This window comes from Apiospora hydei, assembly GCF_038363865.1.
Source record: "Apiospora hydei strain CBS 114990 chromosome Unknown utg000004l_segment0_segment0, whole genome shotgun sequence".
In the NCBI taxonomy this organism is placed as follows: domain Eukaryota; kingdom Fungi; phylum Ascomycota; class Sordariomycetes; order Amphisphaeriales; family Apiosporaceae; genus Apiospora; species Apiospora hydei.
The window spans coordinates 235740-250128 of NW_027117363.1; the positions used below are offsets into that span (position 1 = coordinate 235740).

General features: G+C 57.4%; 6 protein-coding genes across 6 annotated transcripts; 3 read left to right on the plus strand and 3 right to left on the minus strand.

Moving 5' to 3' along the window:
* Positions 1–1277: 1277 nt before the first annotated feature.
* PG997_002558 (uncharacterized protein) lies at positions 1278–2077 on the plus strand (the record flags this gene model as incomplete). Its single annotated transcript, XM_066806873.1, has 2 exons — positions 1278–1806; positions 1827–2077. 2 exons carry the CDS (start codon positions 1278–1280, stop codon positions 2075–2077), a joined length of 780 nt encoding a protein of 259 aa, XP_066670491.1.
* A 1169-nt stretch (positions 2078–3246) lies between these two features.
* Positions 3247–3873, plus strand: PG997_002559 (uncharacterized protein; the record flags this gene model as incomplete). Its single annotated transcript, XM_066806874.1, has 1 exon — positions 3247–3873. The coding sequence occupies one exon, from the start codon at positions 3247–3249 to the stop codon at positions 3871–3873; it is 627 nt and encodes a 208-aa protein (XP_066670492.1).
* Positions 3874–4899: 1026 nt separating this feature from the next.
* On the minus strand, positions 4900–6665 carry PG997_002560 (uncharacterized protein; the record flags this gene model as incomplete). Its single annotated transcript, XM_066806875.1, has 3 exons — positions 4900–5291; positions 5462–5873; positions 5955–6665. The coding sequence occupies 3 exons, from the start codon at positions 6663–6665 to the stop codon at positions 4900–4902; spliced, it is 1515 nt and encodes a 504-aa protein (XP_066670493.1).
* A 1342-nt stretch (positions 6666–8007) lies between these two features.
* PG997_002561 (carbohydrate phosphatase) lies at positions 8008–9021 on the plus strand (the record flags this gene model as incomplete). The annotated part of the gene is made up of 1 exon (XM_066806876.1): positions 8008–9021. The coding sequence occupies one exon, from the start codon at positions 8008–8010 to the stop codon at positions 9019–9021; it is 1014 nt and encodes a 337-aa protein (XP_066670494.1).
* A 223-nt stretch (positions 9022–9244) lies between these two features.
* PG997_002562 (Short-chain dehydrogenase/reductase SDR) lies at positions 9245–10018 on the minus strand (the record flags this gene model as incomplete). Its single annotated transcript, XM_066806877.1, has 1 exon — positions 9245–10018. One exon carries the CDS (start codon positions 10016–10018, stop codon positions 9245–9247), a length of 774 nt encoding a protein of 257 aa, XP_066670495.1.
* A 578-nt stretch (positions 10019–10596) lies between these two features.
* PG997_002563 (transcriptional activator Mut3p) lies at positions 10597–13802 on the minus strand (the record flags this gene model as incomplete). Its single annotated transcript, XM_066806878.1, has 4 exons — positions 10597–11067; positions 11136–11574; positions 12094–13516; positions 13613–13802. 4 exons carry the CDS (start codon positions 13800–13802, stop codon positions 10597–10599), a joined length of 2523 nt encoding a protein of 840 aa, XP_066670496.1.
* Between the last annotated feature and the right edge of the window lie 587 nt (positions 13803–14389).

Genomic DNA, 14389 nt, shown 5'->3' on the forward strand with positions numbered 1-14389 from the left:
ACTCGTATATCTGGTCCAAATTGCCTACGGATACTTGCATGCAATTACGACAGGAGAAAGGGCATACAGCAATGCCTAGATGCAACTGACGCTTTTGGGCTATCGCCATGGGGTGATACCGGTGTTGATCTTCCACTTGCAATTGGCCGCGTACACGTACAATAGACACATGGTTGAATTGCTGTTGCGCGAAGTTCGCAAACTTCGTTCGCATGTCATTCGAGATCCACAGAGGCCAGACTGGATTTTTGATCGAAACGAACAGGAAATTATCCCTGCCCAAGCCAGCTGCATTGTAGCGTTGGTAGTTGGTAGAATACGGACTGTACCAACTTCTTGACTTCAATGATAGATCACTGAGGGCTACCTAAGTAGGGAGTAGGTGCTGCGAGGCCGCTACCAATTAACGCCCTAAGTGATTAGCGCTCGTACGGCCCGTGCCGACAATCTCTAGAACAAAAAGACCTACAACTCTTGTGAACTTATCAATTGGAATTAGTTTCTAGGAACATGGCTGGGTAATATACATGTTGGGAGAGGACCTCGGCCGGAGTACAAAATACTCCGAACCTGCATGCCAAGATCCGTAAGAAGCTACCGGATTCCGAACCCGAGTTCGTGACAACAGATGCCATGGAGATAGATAACCCGTCAGCAACGCATTTGATAGGTGGCCCGTCTCCTAATCACTTCGCTGAATATGCGTGCCGCTCCTATGGGACGGCAGCAGCGCGTACTCGCTAACGAGTTACAGTCAGACAATTGCTGCATTAGCACAGTCATCCCTACCTACCATCCTACTACCATCCTTCCCAACTCGATTGGGTTCAGAGTGGGAAAAAAATCACCGAAACTCCCCGAACACGTGCCTCTCCCAAGTGGTGAAGTCCGGCGGCTTGACAATTAGGAACACACTTGAAAAAGGAAATCGGACAAACCCATGCTGACAGGACAGACAGACCCATGTAACCCTCGCTCGCTTGCAGTTGCCTCTGACTCGAATTCTTTCTCTCATTCTTGCCAACTCTTCCGTAAAGGCCATCGCCGTTCAATTGCTCTTCGGCCTGCTCCTGAAAGACGCCTCGGGGCCTTTGTACTTTCCTTATTGACTTCGCATCTTAAGCTTGCTTTGATACTTTCAGCACTTTCATATTCATTTACTTGCTCATTAATAATCACCGAAGACCGAGGAGGAAGTAGAGCAAGACCGACAGTCCTATCGATCTACTACTACTACCACTGCTACTTCTACTTCTATAAATAAAACACACGCAAACATGGAGAGTCCCGAGTACCTCCTCAAGACGCGCGGCCTCCCGCGCATCCTCTGCCTCCACGGTGGCGGCACCAACGCCGTCATCTTCCGCGCGCAGTGCCGGCAGCTCTCGCTGAAGCTGGAGCCCTACTTCCGCCTCGTGTACGCCGAGGCCCCCTACGCCTCCAAGCCCGGCCCGGACGTCGTGTCCGTCTACGCCGACTACGGCCCCTTCAAGCGCTGGCTCCGCTGGCTGCCCGAGCACCCCGAGGTCGAGGAGCGCGCCGCGCGCGAGGCCATCGACGCCGCGGTGCGGCAGGCCATGGACGACGACGACGAGGTTGCGTCCGGGCCCTGGGTCGGCCTGCTGGGTTTTAGCCAGGGCGCCAAGCTGGCCGCGAGTTTGTTGTATAGGCAGCAGATCCGCGTCGAGCGGTTGGGGAAGGGCAGCCGCGACACCACCGACTTCAAGTTCGCCGTGCTCATGGCCGGGCGCGCGCCCATCGTCTCGCTCGACCCGGACGTCTTCCACTCGTCCATGCTGGGGGACTGTTCCGAGATCGCGCTCAAGGGGCCCCGGACCTCATGGACGTCGTCAACGAGGAGCACGTCCTCCGGCTGCCGACGATCCACGTCCACGGCACGCTCGATACGGGGCTGCCGCTGCACCGCGAGCTGCTCGAGAAGTACTGCAGTCCCGAGACGGCGCGCGTGCTCGAGTGGCCGGGCGGTCATCGCATCCCGCTCAAGTCGACCGACGTCAATCCCCTTATCGACCAGATGCTGGATGTGGCGCGGCAGACGGGGGCGCTGGCGCCTTAAGGGTTATGTGAGGTGATGTGTGTGATGTGTGGTGTTTCATTGGGGTTTTCTTAACCATAGAGCCCTGGTAGGGTTATATTATTAGACATCATGGCGTTTCGGCTAGACTGGAGTTCGTATATAAGTGTTGGTTTTATTCCAAAGAATTCCCAATTTTGCCAATGCATCTTCGAGTGTCCTGTCCCGTCCTGTCGTTAGGCACGCGCTCGGAGGAATCCGTCTCGTTCCTGTGTCACCCCAAGCCTTTGCGGTCGATGACATGATGCATGCCGTCGATAGTCCTTCAGCTGCGGCTGCGCTGCTATGCGCCATACTCTTGACAAGCCAGCGACGCTTTCATTCAGGTCATTCATCCTGCCGAAGAACGTTGCGCAAGTGGAAAGGCTTCTCTCAACTGCTGTACAATTGCCAAAGCGAAGCAGTATATACTTTAAGTCTATATGCATTGAGAAAAACACCATGGACAATAAATATATAAACAGCTCTGGGAAACACCAAACATGGGATTTGGATATGGCTACTTTCCTATCGCACCCATCAGGTTCATGAGTGTCTCTTGAACTGAACTCGGGAGAAGCAATAGTATTGCTAGCTTTTGAATACCCAGGCACGTCTACCAGCCACGCCCTCGTATTCACCGAGCTAGACATTCAGCTCCCCCAGCCCAGCACAACCACATCTCCGCAACAGCCAGTGTTCGGTCCAGTCCACATGTTCACATTAACCAATGGCAACATGAACAGCCAATCTCGAGATCCTCCTTATAGCCCTATGGCTTGCTTGGGCTGATTGGGCGTGGCTGAAGGTGACTCCACGGCGTGATGTTCTTGATGACCCTAGCCAGACCTTCTACTGAGGCTCACGCATAAAAGGTCCAATTCGGATGTCGAGGTTGGTAAACACAAGCTTCGTCCTTGCTTGGTATAACCACTCGCCAAAGGCCCTTGATCGTCGCGACACTCTACTCAATATGAAGTCAGTCCTCAGTATTGGCACAGCATGCCGTCGGGGTCTACTCCCCGCCTGCTCCCTGGGCGCATTGGGGGTAGCCGGGACAGCCTGTAACGCAGATAAGTGAGCATGACGTCTCTCCTAACTTATGCCATGCGATTACCTTAGTCTCGAATGAATATCCTACTGACGCTCTGTATAATAGCTGCTACCGCGCCATGTTCCCCTGCGCCAGCTCAGCGGCGCTCTCTACCGCCGCGACTTACTGCCAAACCATCACGGCGTCCGGCGCCACCGCGACCAACTACCCTACGCGTGCTGTAAGTGCCTGTGGCACCACCCCAGCGCGATATCTGTCGGCATGCAGCTGCGGTCCAACCTGCACCACAGCAACCCCCATCCCAACCGCAACGCCCTGCCCGGCCCCGAACCCGACATCAGGTAATGTGCTCTCCAACAGCGACTTCGAATGCGGCCTCGCACCCTGGAAGCCGCAGATCCACGACCCGTCATCAGCCTCGTACCTCCTCACCACCGCCGCCGCCTCCGCCCACACCGGCACCCACGCCTTCGAAGTAACCCTCCACACCACCCTCGACCCGGCCCGAACAAGGCGTCAACGCGCGCCTCACGTCCCCCTTCGTGCGCGTGGCGCAGAACGTGCCCTACCGCCTGACTTTCTGGCTGCGCTTCAGCGACCTGCGCTGCGGGTTCGTGGGCGTCATGATCAACGACCAGCCGCTCTGGACCGTGGACGCGACGGACCACGGCGCGGGCAGCGTGGGGACGTGGACGGAGAACTGGGTCGATTACACGCCTGTGGCGACGGATGCGGTGCGGGTTAAGTTCGAGTACGTTTTGGGGCCGGCGGTTCCGTGTACGGTGGGGTTGGATACGGTCTCGTTGGCGCCGCTGCACTGAAGTTGCTGTTACCATCAAGCAATCAGGCGCTGCTGATAGAACGTAAGTTCTACTAGACTGAAGGCCGTTTGGAGACGCAAGGTGTTCGCTGGTAATATAATGTACTTCTAATTGGGGGGTATAATACAATGACACATTACATACTGCTCAATGCACTCTTCTCAAGAATATGCATGCATAGGCTTTCTGTCCAACAGAGGCGCCTTCGTAATGTCGTCTCTCTCTGTCTTCCTCTTACTCTTGCAATCGACGATCAGTCAGCCAATCAGCCAATAGGCAAATACCATGCTGCTTTGAACTTTGCAGATGGAGTTCAGGCAGTGATCTAGGGATTCTTTCAGCCATGTAGCCACATGTGCGAAGGAAGTATACCAGGCTACCATGCGATTAGCCACGCAAAGGCCTAGGGAAAATATCCCCCCAAGCAACGCCTGTGGCCGCCTTGGCGCAAGTCCCCTAATAGAACGCATCTCTGTCGTTCTCAAGCTTCCAATTAGCAAACATGTTTTAAAGATGAAACATTTAATAAAAACAGCATGAAGCATTAGAGGGGAAGAGAAATGTCATGATGCATCAACGTGCAGCTTAAAGAAGGGCCCATGAGCGGGCTGTCTGTCATTGCTGGTGCATCAAGCACATGGCAATTTACAGGTAGCCGACCCCGCCAGCAAGCACTCTTATCAATCCACATTCAGGGGTATCAAGCACAAGCAGGCTCCCCAGAAACCATGAGAAACAATCTTGCTGTTTCTTCTTATTAAGGCAGAACATCCAGGTTATTCGGAATGCTTGATGTGTATGTAATGTACTTGTAACGGGGTTATATAGCAAAACAGCACACCAACAGACATCCAATCCAACGATGCCATTTTCGCAATGCCACCATCACGCACGCTCGCTCAATCATTATACAACGATCGCACCGCCTGATTAGACTAGCCAACCAATCACTAGATAGGCAGGTCCCCCAATCTCAGCCACGTGGACCCGTCGTACCGCACCTCGCGGACGCGGCCCCCGTCCGCCTGGAAGTAGCAGCGGCTCATGTCGTACGCGGCCTCGAGCCGGACGTCGGTGGGGTCCCAGGTCGCGGGCGTCAGGCACGTCACGTCTGTTCCCCTATCGGCCCCGCCAAAGGCCTCCGGGTACGTCTGCGGGCCCTTCCATCCGCCGTCGCCGTTGTCGTCCTGCCAGATCATGTTGACGGCCCCGTCAGACCCCACGTAGAGGATGTAGGTGTTTACGAAGTTGTCCGGGTTGGCCCCTAATCGCCGTACCGTGAAGGCGGCCAGGGGCGATTCGGCCGGGATCGTGAGGTCATTCAGGTCATTAACAAGATCGCCTAGTGGTTGGAGAGGCCTCTAAATTAGTAATGATTTTGACACGAGAATATTGCGTGGGTAATAGGAGGTAAGCTGAATGCCTGTAAAAGAAAAAGAATCAAAACCATAAGAAAAAAGGGAGGCAAAGGTTTAAGGCAGAGCAGAAGAGAAACAAAGGAAACCTCCTCACCCTTGTCCCAAGCAAGCCCGGTGAAGTTGTTCTTGCGAATCGGCATGCGATTGAACACCTTGCCGTCGCCGCGCCGGTAGATCCACCCGGAGGCGCCGTCCACGTCCTTGGACGCGGCCGGGACGATCGCGAGCCCGGAACCGGCCGACGCGGTGACGTTGGCGTCGCTGTGCTTGAAGAAGGGCTGGTTAGGGGTGTCGCCGTAGCGCTGGGTCCAGCGCAGCATGCCGGACGGGCCGGCCTCTTGGGAGGCCACGGAGGGCCAGTACGCGCCGATGCGCGAGTTGGGCGCCACCTCGGCCGGGTAGGTATTCAGGCGGCCGCTGACGCCCGATTCTTTGACGTAGCTCGGGAAGATGTGCATGCGCAATATCGAGGACTGATCCACGTAAAAGACTTTGAATTCGCCCTTCTTTTTATAACCACCGCCGTCAGCTCTTCTTCATCGTCGCCAATCCACTACAGAATGAAAAGGGTGGTGTAGAGAACGTACGCCTTCCCTGCCATCCAACGATGTCGACGCCGCCAGGGACGTGTTGTTCCTGGGCGCGTATTCCATCTGGTCCAGCACCACGGGCGGGTACCAATCCGTCTCCGCGGTAGAGTAGTTGGAAAAGCGAAGTTGCTGGTCGGGCCCCTGGTAGAAGAGGCGGATATAATACCCTGCTCCCTCGCGCCAGCCCGTGACGGCAAGGCGCGACCCGCGTGAGATGTTACTTACTGGCCTGGTCTCGTTGCTGTTCTCGGACGACGGTGCTTGCTCATCAGAGGAAGCAGCATTGGCGGCACGGCTGCCGAGGACCCCGCCCAGCACGGCACCGAGGATGATTAGAATGGCTGCGATGACGACTAGGATCATCCACAAGCGCCGCCGATTCGGCCTCCCGTTCAGCGCTTCGGCGGGATGATTGGCATTGCCAGTTGTCTGATGCGGTTCTCCTCTTCCGTCATACCTGTTGCCGTCCATTAGAGCAGCCTGCAGGCCGGGCGCTGCATAGTGTTCATCGGGAAAGTAGCCGCTGCTGCCTGCTGCGCCGGCGCTGGTGACATGCTTGGTGGTGTCTTCTGCATAGAAGTCTTTGTGCAAGCCGGTGGTGTCGACACGGGCATCTATCTCCAAGCCCGGCTGCGTTTGAGAACGAGTTGTCGCCGTCTCCCGCAGCGGCCTCACGGTTTCGTGGTAGTTTGTATATCTCCTGCTCATGGTGACATGGATGGGCACAATGACAGAAGCAGTAGCAAGGAGGCACGATCAGAACCAAGCATGTGGGATTGATCGAGCGAGGAGAACTGGAAGAGAAGGAAATAGAGCGAGGAAAGCAAAGGCTGGGTGAAAGAAAAACAGCCACAGCCTTCTCTCTCCCTGTCCTCGCATGCCAGACTGTTTGACATTTCGACGACGAATGCAACTTCAAACGCCTCTGGCAGTGCAACTTACTACGGTCGAGGCAGCCAGGCAATCTCGCTAACGGCCCACATACCTGGCCTCCAATAGGTAACGGACCAGCAGGATAGTGGCAAGAGCATGCGCAGAGGATGGCCATGATTTGGCCGGGCTGAATGCGCCAAGACCTGGAGCCGGGGTTTGATACTTATGCAGACATGAGCCTCGCCGTTACGTTTTATCAGAAGGGCGTGCTTACTTTTTTCTCCGTTTCTCCTTAATGAGATGACTGTCTCTTGCAATATCGAGGTGCTACTACGAAAAGAAAACGTGCGATAGCTCGTACGACAGATAGATACACTTGCCAATCTTTATGTAAGAAGTAGGTGAACAACCAAATACATGACAAAATAAGGAATGAGATAATCACTGCCAGACCAAGTGATCGATACCAGCGCGGGAACCCCCACTTCCCCGCCCATCCCATCGTGCTGCCACCAATCGGCAGTTACTATATGTAGCACCCATGCCGGCTATTCGTATCCCCCTGAATGCTTGTATTTATATCCCTTCTTGTTATGGTCTAATCAAAGGCGAGGCTTGAATCGTTATTACCTTATTAGGGAGCTTGACCCCTGGCGCTGGGAAAGAATGGAGGGGCGATTTTTGCTCTAATGGTATAACCATCCCATCACCCGCCTGGTCAGTACTTCCATACTATTGCTGCTGCTTCACCTTCTTCTAGAAGATCGGACTGTGTATTTGCAGCTCAAATCAATCCGCATCAGGCTGCAAGGCCTGCTTACTGTTGTGAGCGAGAATCCACAGATGGATGTGGCTGGTAGTCTGGTACGTTCATGTCTATCGGAGATAGCCGTGCAGACCCACGCGTTTGCGACTTGACGTCGTTGGTGGAGAGCTGGCCTTTGAGAGTTGGCAGCGCCCAGTCCTCCGAAAACCTTCCTGCGAAACATCTCCTGACATCGTCTCATACTCAACTCAATTAAAACTCATATTTCACTGTCCAGTCAATTCTCAGAAACTTCGGATTCTAAGAAAAGAGCACCTCATTGGCAGGTCATCGCACGGAAATATCTCCCCCACAACAAGCTCAGCCCTTCTGAACCCCTCACCCCACTACAACCAAACCAGACCAGGAAAGATGAACGACACCACCAAACTGCTCGACTTCCTCCAGCAGAGGGTCCCATCGGACGGCTCGCACAAGGAGCTCTGCACCACCGTCCTCCCCGCCCTCGTCGACGCCATCGCCGACATCGCCCGCGTTCTGCGCGCCTCCTCCGCCGTCGCCGCCGTGGGCACCGCCAACGCCTTCGGCGACGACCAGCTCAACGTCGACGTCTCGAGCGAGGAGGCCGTGCGCGCGGCCCTCGACTCTGTTTCGTCCGTCGTCACCGCCAGCAGCGAGGAGGACCCCGTCGAGAAGCCGACGGGGTGCCGGCCCGAGTGGCCCCCTGCCAATGCTGAAGATGATAGCGCCGGCGAGATCTACACGGTCGCGTTCGATCCTTTGGATGGCAGCTCCATCATCGCGCCCAACTGGTCCGTCGGCACCATCCTCGGCGTCTGGCGCGGCGCCTCGGCCCTCCACCAGAGCCCCAAGCAGCGCCAGGTCGCCGCCGTCCTCGGCGTCTACGGCCCGCGCACGAGCGCCGTCGTCGCGCTGCGGATTCCCGGCCAGGAACCCCTGTGCTTCGAGGTCGCGGTGGGCGAGCAGGGCGCCGTCGACTCGGTGGTGGTGCGCCCCGACGTCAAGTTCGCGGGCGCGCCCTTCAAGACGCGCTACTTTGCGCCCGCGAACCTGCGCGCTGCGGCTGAGGACGAGAAGTACATGAAGCTGGTGACGCACTACATTCAGAGCAAGTACACGCTGCGTTACAGCGGTGGGCTGGTGCCGGATGTGGTACATGCCCTGGTCAAGGGCCACGGTGTCTACGTGTCGCCCGTGACGGGCGCCAGCAAGGCGAAACTCCGTCGGCTGTACGAGCTGTTCCCCCTCGCTCTTATCGTGGAGTGTGCGGGCGGCAAGGCCATTGATCCTGCGACGGGCGACGACATCCTGGAGCACTCGTCCAAGGACACGGATGAGCGGGCTGGGCTCGTGTGCGGTATTGCGGAAGAGGTGGAATTCGTAAAGAAGTCATTGCTGGGTTGATTGATACCATCACATATTAAAATAAGTGCAAAGTAAACAACAGGTTCGTTGTCAATTAACTGTCATTGATACCAAGATACGCCAATATATTGTGATGGGCTCATGTAATGACAGTCTGGTCGATAACCAGAAGCAAATGGGGCTGGGTTAAGTATGCCTGAGATGAACGTATAAGCCATGCATACTCGCAAACATGCGTCCTCTTCACCGCAACATTTCCTTCTCACCAAGGCAGCTCTTCCCCCTTATAAGTAACGAACTTCCCCGACACGTTCTCCCGTGTAGCCCCATCAATCACCTCCAGCATCCCCCGTACACTCCCCTCCACCGTCTCCGGCAGCTCCCCCTCGAACCCCCACTCGCTCGCCGCATGCTCCCCCGCCCGCGTCTGCACCCAGCCCGGATGCAGAGCCACCGCCACCAGTCCGCTCGCCTCGTTCTCGTTGTGCAGCGCCCGCGTGATCCAGTTGAGCGCGGCCTTGCTCGCGCCGTACGCGCCGCCGGGGGCTTCTTGCTGCGTGATGCACCCGACGCTCGAGCTGACCATGATGACCTTGGCGGTGGTAGTCGACATGCGAGATTTTAGCGCTTGGAACAGCGCCAGCGGCGCGATGGTGTTGGTCTCGAACGCGGCGCGCAGGTCCGGGGCGGCGGCGTCCGCGATGGGGAGCATGGGGACCATGCGCCCGGCGTTGTTGACCAGGACGTCGACGCGGTCGACCAACGAGAGCGGGATCGCCGCTAGGACCTGCTCGGGCGTCGGGGCGGTCGACAGGTCGAGCACGACGACCTCGGATCTGCTGCCGTTTGCCACAGGAGTGGTGCTGGTGGTCTGCGACAGGTCTTGGCGCAGGCCGGCGGCGGTCTCGTCGTTGCGGACGGTGGCGATGACGGTGGTTTGGGGACGCGCGAGGAGGGCTTTGAGGAGGCCGAGGCCGAGGCCCCTATTTGCGCCTGTTACTAGGTAGACGGTGTTGGTTGGAGAAGTAGAAGTCATCTTGAGTTGGGGATCTGGATCAGGCAGCGAAAAGGGGAAGGCCTCTGGCAATCTATTCAGAAATGAACTTGTGGATCTTCTGGTAAGATTGATTAGAAAGGAGGATTCTCCTGGAAAGGGGCTTTTATATCATAGTAAGTAGTGGTGTGGGCCGGGAATTGTTCCGGTGTGAGAGCTGAGCTGACAAGATCGTTGGTGAGCCCTGATGCGGGGAACCCCGAACTTTTCGACGAGCTGACAGCCCCTGAGTCGCCATCTTTCACATGGAAAACCCGGGCCCTGGAAACAAGTAGCAGCATGCTTAAAGTTACTGTCCTAATTCCTCTCTAATTATCTGTCAAGTAAGCTACTTACTGCGTTTAACAGTGCTCTGGCTATCTATTCACGACAGTTTTCTGCTCCCTCACTCACGGGGAGTACCTAGTCTTACAAGGCAGAAGCAATTCCCGTCCGCCAAATCCAAATCCTCGGCCCACGTCAGACTTCCCAGATGGTCGGTCGCCTTGCTCTTGAACCTTTGGCATATGAACAAATAAATACTCCGTCGTTGATATCGCGCACGTCTGCGACCTACCTACCTACATGCCCTGGAACTGCAGGAACTGCCCCTCCAAGTCCATCTGCGCTTCGTAAAGGGGCAACTGCAGATCGTCATGGAGACCCCCGAACCCATCCTCCGCGAGACTTACACCCGGCAGTACGGGGTATTCGAAGGGATCGTTCAGCAGCAAGTCCATCGGGTTCGTCGTCGTCGCGGCGGGCTGGTAAGGCTGTTGTTGCAACTGGCTCGGGTGTGCTCGTGTTGCTTGCAGGGCGTCCACGTGGAAGCGAGTGGACGTCAGGCTGCTGCTGCTCGAAGAAGAAGACATGGAAGCATCAATTCCAGGCCATTGCCTACTTGTGGCGGCAGCAGTCATGGGCGGTGGGACATAGGCCGTAACAAAGCTAGTACGTGAGTTTGCACCACAGCCCGACGTTTCGTACGGACTGTCTCGATTGTTGAAGAATTCGGCTGACCTGAACGGCGGGGGCAGGTGATCGAATATCGACTGGAACCAGGTATTTATTAGTCTTCGCGCGCGTTTCAATCCACCCAGATATGTTTTCCACTACTCACGTTCAGCGCGGCCGTCACCCGGTCCGCCGCCAGGCTCCGCTGCGTCAGGCTCGAGATGCAGTCGCGGCCCAGCCGGGCGTCGGCGAAGAGGTCGAGGCTGCCCGGCCGGCCGGGGTTGTGGACAACGTACAGCAGCAGGCTCAGGACGGCGAAGAACTGCGTGTAGGTGATGAACCAGTAGGGCCCGATCAGGACGGGCTCCTGCTTGCGGATCTCGAGGCCGATGTGCAGGATGTTGCGGCAGACGTTGATGCCCGCCGTCGCGAGGGCCAGGTACCGCTCGTCGCCGCCGGCGTGTTGCTGCTGCTGCTGCGGCCTCTCGGCTGTTGATGGTGTTGTTGTTGCGGGAGGCGACCGGGCCTGGGAGTAGTATTGGAGAAAGGGGCGGTAGAGCATCATCTGGACGTGGGCGTAGGCGAAACGGAGGAGGATCTTGACTCTGGATCGGGGGAGAGCGACATGGTTAGCTAGTGCATGATTGTTTGTTTCGCTCTCCTTCTTCCAGCTTGAGAAAGCAAGCAGCATGTTGGGGGACCTTGACAATCAGTAGTAGCATTACGATTGATGAGCTGCGCCGAGCAATTTTGAACGCAATGAGAAAGAGATCCCGCACTGTGACCTACCAATACCTACCAGGAAGCGACCATCACCTGGCAAACAGTTCCCAGAATGGAGTCGACGTACCAACCTCGCACTTTGCCAATGACATCACCAACTTGACCACCAACGGACTTGCTGGAATGACACCAGTGTGTGTGTGTGTGGTGTGATAGGTACTGGCAAGGTTGGCATATCCGTTCATCGTATCAAAAGCTAGTGTGGAGGTTTACGCAGAGGTGTCGCCGGTCGACTGGAAGGACAGCAGGTTCAAAGGACACAGTGGCATTGGAAGAGGGGAGTGGAGGGGAGGACGAGTATATATATCAGAATACAGGAATGGAACTTGGGTTTCACATACCGGGTGATTTGCGGAACCTCCTGCGGTCCTGCACGCCACGTAGGCGAGAGCCGCCCCTGCCAATCATGCAACTCCTGCTCAATCTCCTTGATCTTGGCCACGCTGATCATGTACGTGACGTCGCGCGGCCCCTTGTCCGTACCCGTCGGAGGATAAACATACTCGACGACCTTGGCGAGGATCTGCATCAGCCGGGCGTGGGCGTTGAAGGCCTCGATGAACGAGGGCGTGCCGGGCGGCGGCGCGCGGACGCCGTCGGCCGTGATGTGCTCGTCGTCGACCTCGGTCGGCCAGCGCTGGTCCGTGTCGCGGTCCTGCAGCAGGAGCGGGAGGCCGAGCGTGGTGGACAGGTAGATGTCCATGGCGCGGATCGTGTGGAAGAGGCGGCGCCGCGTCTCGTCCTCGACGGCCGGCAGCGAGGCGTGGGGCAGGTGCCGGTGCAGGCCCATGCGCAGCGCGGCGCGGAGCGCGATGCCGACGAAGGTGTGGCCGCCGTTCAGGTTGCCCGTGGCCTGGAGGAACTGGATGGTGAAGACGAGGGCCTGCAGCGTCGTCATGTCGCAGCACTCGGTGATGTCCTGCAGCGAGTGCCGCGCGGACGCGTAGTAGTGGTACCCCCGCTCGATCGCGACGGCGTAGTGGTCCGGGTTGGTCGGGTCGTTCTCGTCGACGTCGTACATGGACCCCAGCGCCATGGCCGAGAAGAGCAGGCCGACGAAGCGCTGCTGCGCCAGCGTGTACCGCTGCGGCCGCTCCTCGTACAGCCGCTCGAACGCTTCCCAGAACGACGGGACGTGGACGACCCGCAGGAGGCAGGAGGCGCGGCTGAACGCGTACTCGCAGAGGTCGTGCGCGAGCTGGCGGAGAGGGAGTCGCGAGATGCCGTGGCTGACCAGCTGCGACCAGGGACTCCGCAGGTGCGCGGGCAGCTCCGTCGTAGGGTGGTCGACAAACGAGGATGGCCTGGGGGGCTGGGGCAGGAAGGGCATCCTCGAGTCGTAGCGGGGGAGCCCCGGCAAGTACTGGGTGATGCGGTTCAGGAAGGCGGCCCCCGACGACATGCCGTGGAAGTTGTACTCGCCAGTGTCGGTGCGGTCCAGCTGGTGGGCGTTCTCGACCAGGGGGATGAACCGTCCGCGGCTGTTGTCCTGGGATGCGTCCGACGCCGCCGCCGGGGTGCTGGCGGCCGCCGACGAAGGGCCGGAGTAGTTGGCGTCGGCGGCGTCGGGCCCGGCGCGGTACTGTACGGGTGACCCTCCCTCCTGCGATACGGGACTGCTGCCGCTGAGGCTGTCGAGATCTACATCCGGTAGGAATCTACGGAGGAGAGTCTCGGCTACCCGGAGTCGCTGTTTCAGCTCATCTTTACTCGGGGATGATCTGGCATCCCCTTCTCGCTGCGACACGCGGGTGTACAAGCAGTCTGGTGGGCGCAACGTAAGTAAGAGTCAGCTTATCACCAGGGGGTTCGCACAGTCTTAAGAAAGCGAAAAGAAAGGGTCCTCCGGGCGCAATTTACCAGAGTTGAAATCGGCGCAGCTCGAACACGGCCGCTTCCCGTCGCACTTGATCTTCTTGCGTCGGCAATCGTCGCAGGCTTTCGTGGTTCTCCGGCGTTTGCGGGGCACTCTGAGCGGTAGTGTAGCAGCAGCGGCAGCAGGAGCACCCAGCCTTTCGCCGGCGACAGAAGACATGTTCTGCTGCGCCATGACTGTCCGGATACGAGTCCAGAAGCATCGAATAATGTTGGCTTGACTGAACAGTTAGGGCTTGGTCACGGTGTACTTCCTGGCAGACAGACAGACAGCCAGGAAAACGGCATTTCATCCATCATTGCATCAGTACCTACCTGCCTGGCCTTGGTTGGTAGTTGCCAGTCGGCGGAGAGCTTTCCATGCGTAGCGGCTTGGCCACCCCACCTTGCGCCGCCTAAGGGAGGCAGGCCATGGTGCCCGGGTGCGTGAGTCGCTCCCATGAGGTCAGACGAACGTCCAACATCGCTTGTCAGTCAGTCACAACTTGTAAGCCGTCGAACCGAAGCCATCTCTGCAAACTACCTGTGTGATTTCTGTCAAGGAACAAGCGGCGGAACGCGGGAGTCCAGGAGCAAGATCTCTCTGTAGATATATGTCCATTTGAGTGATTTTCTGGCCTTGTACATTGCCGTTGCTGGGTAGCTGACATGCTGCATGGTGTTAGAACCGGGGCTTGGCGAACTCAATCGCGTTGCATATCGAGATGTTGCTGGCTGTTATCCGGTTTGCCGCGCCCGTGGCATTTGATTGGCCTCTCCCGG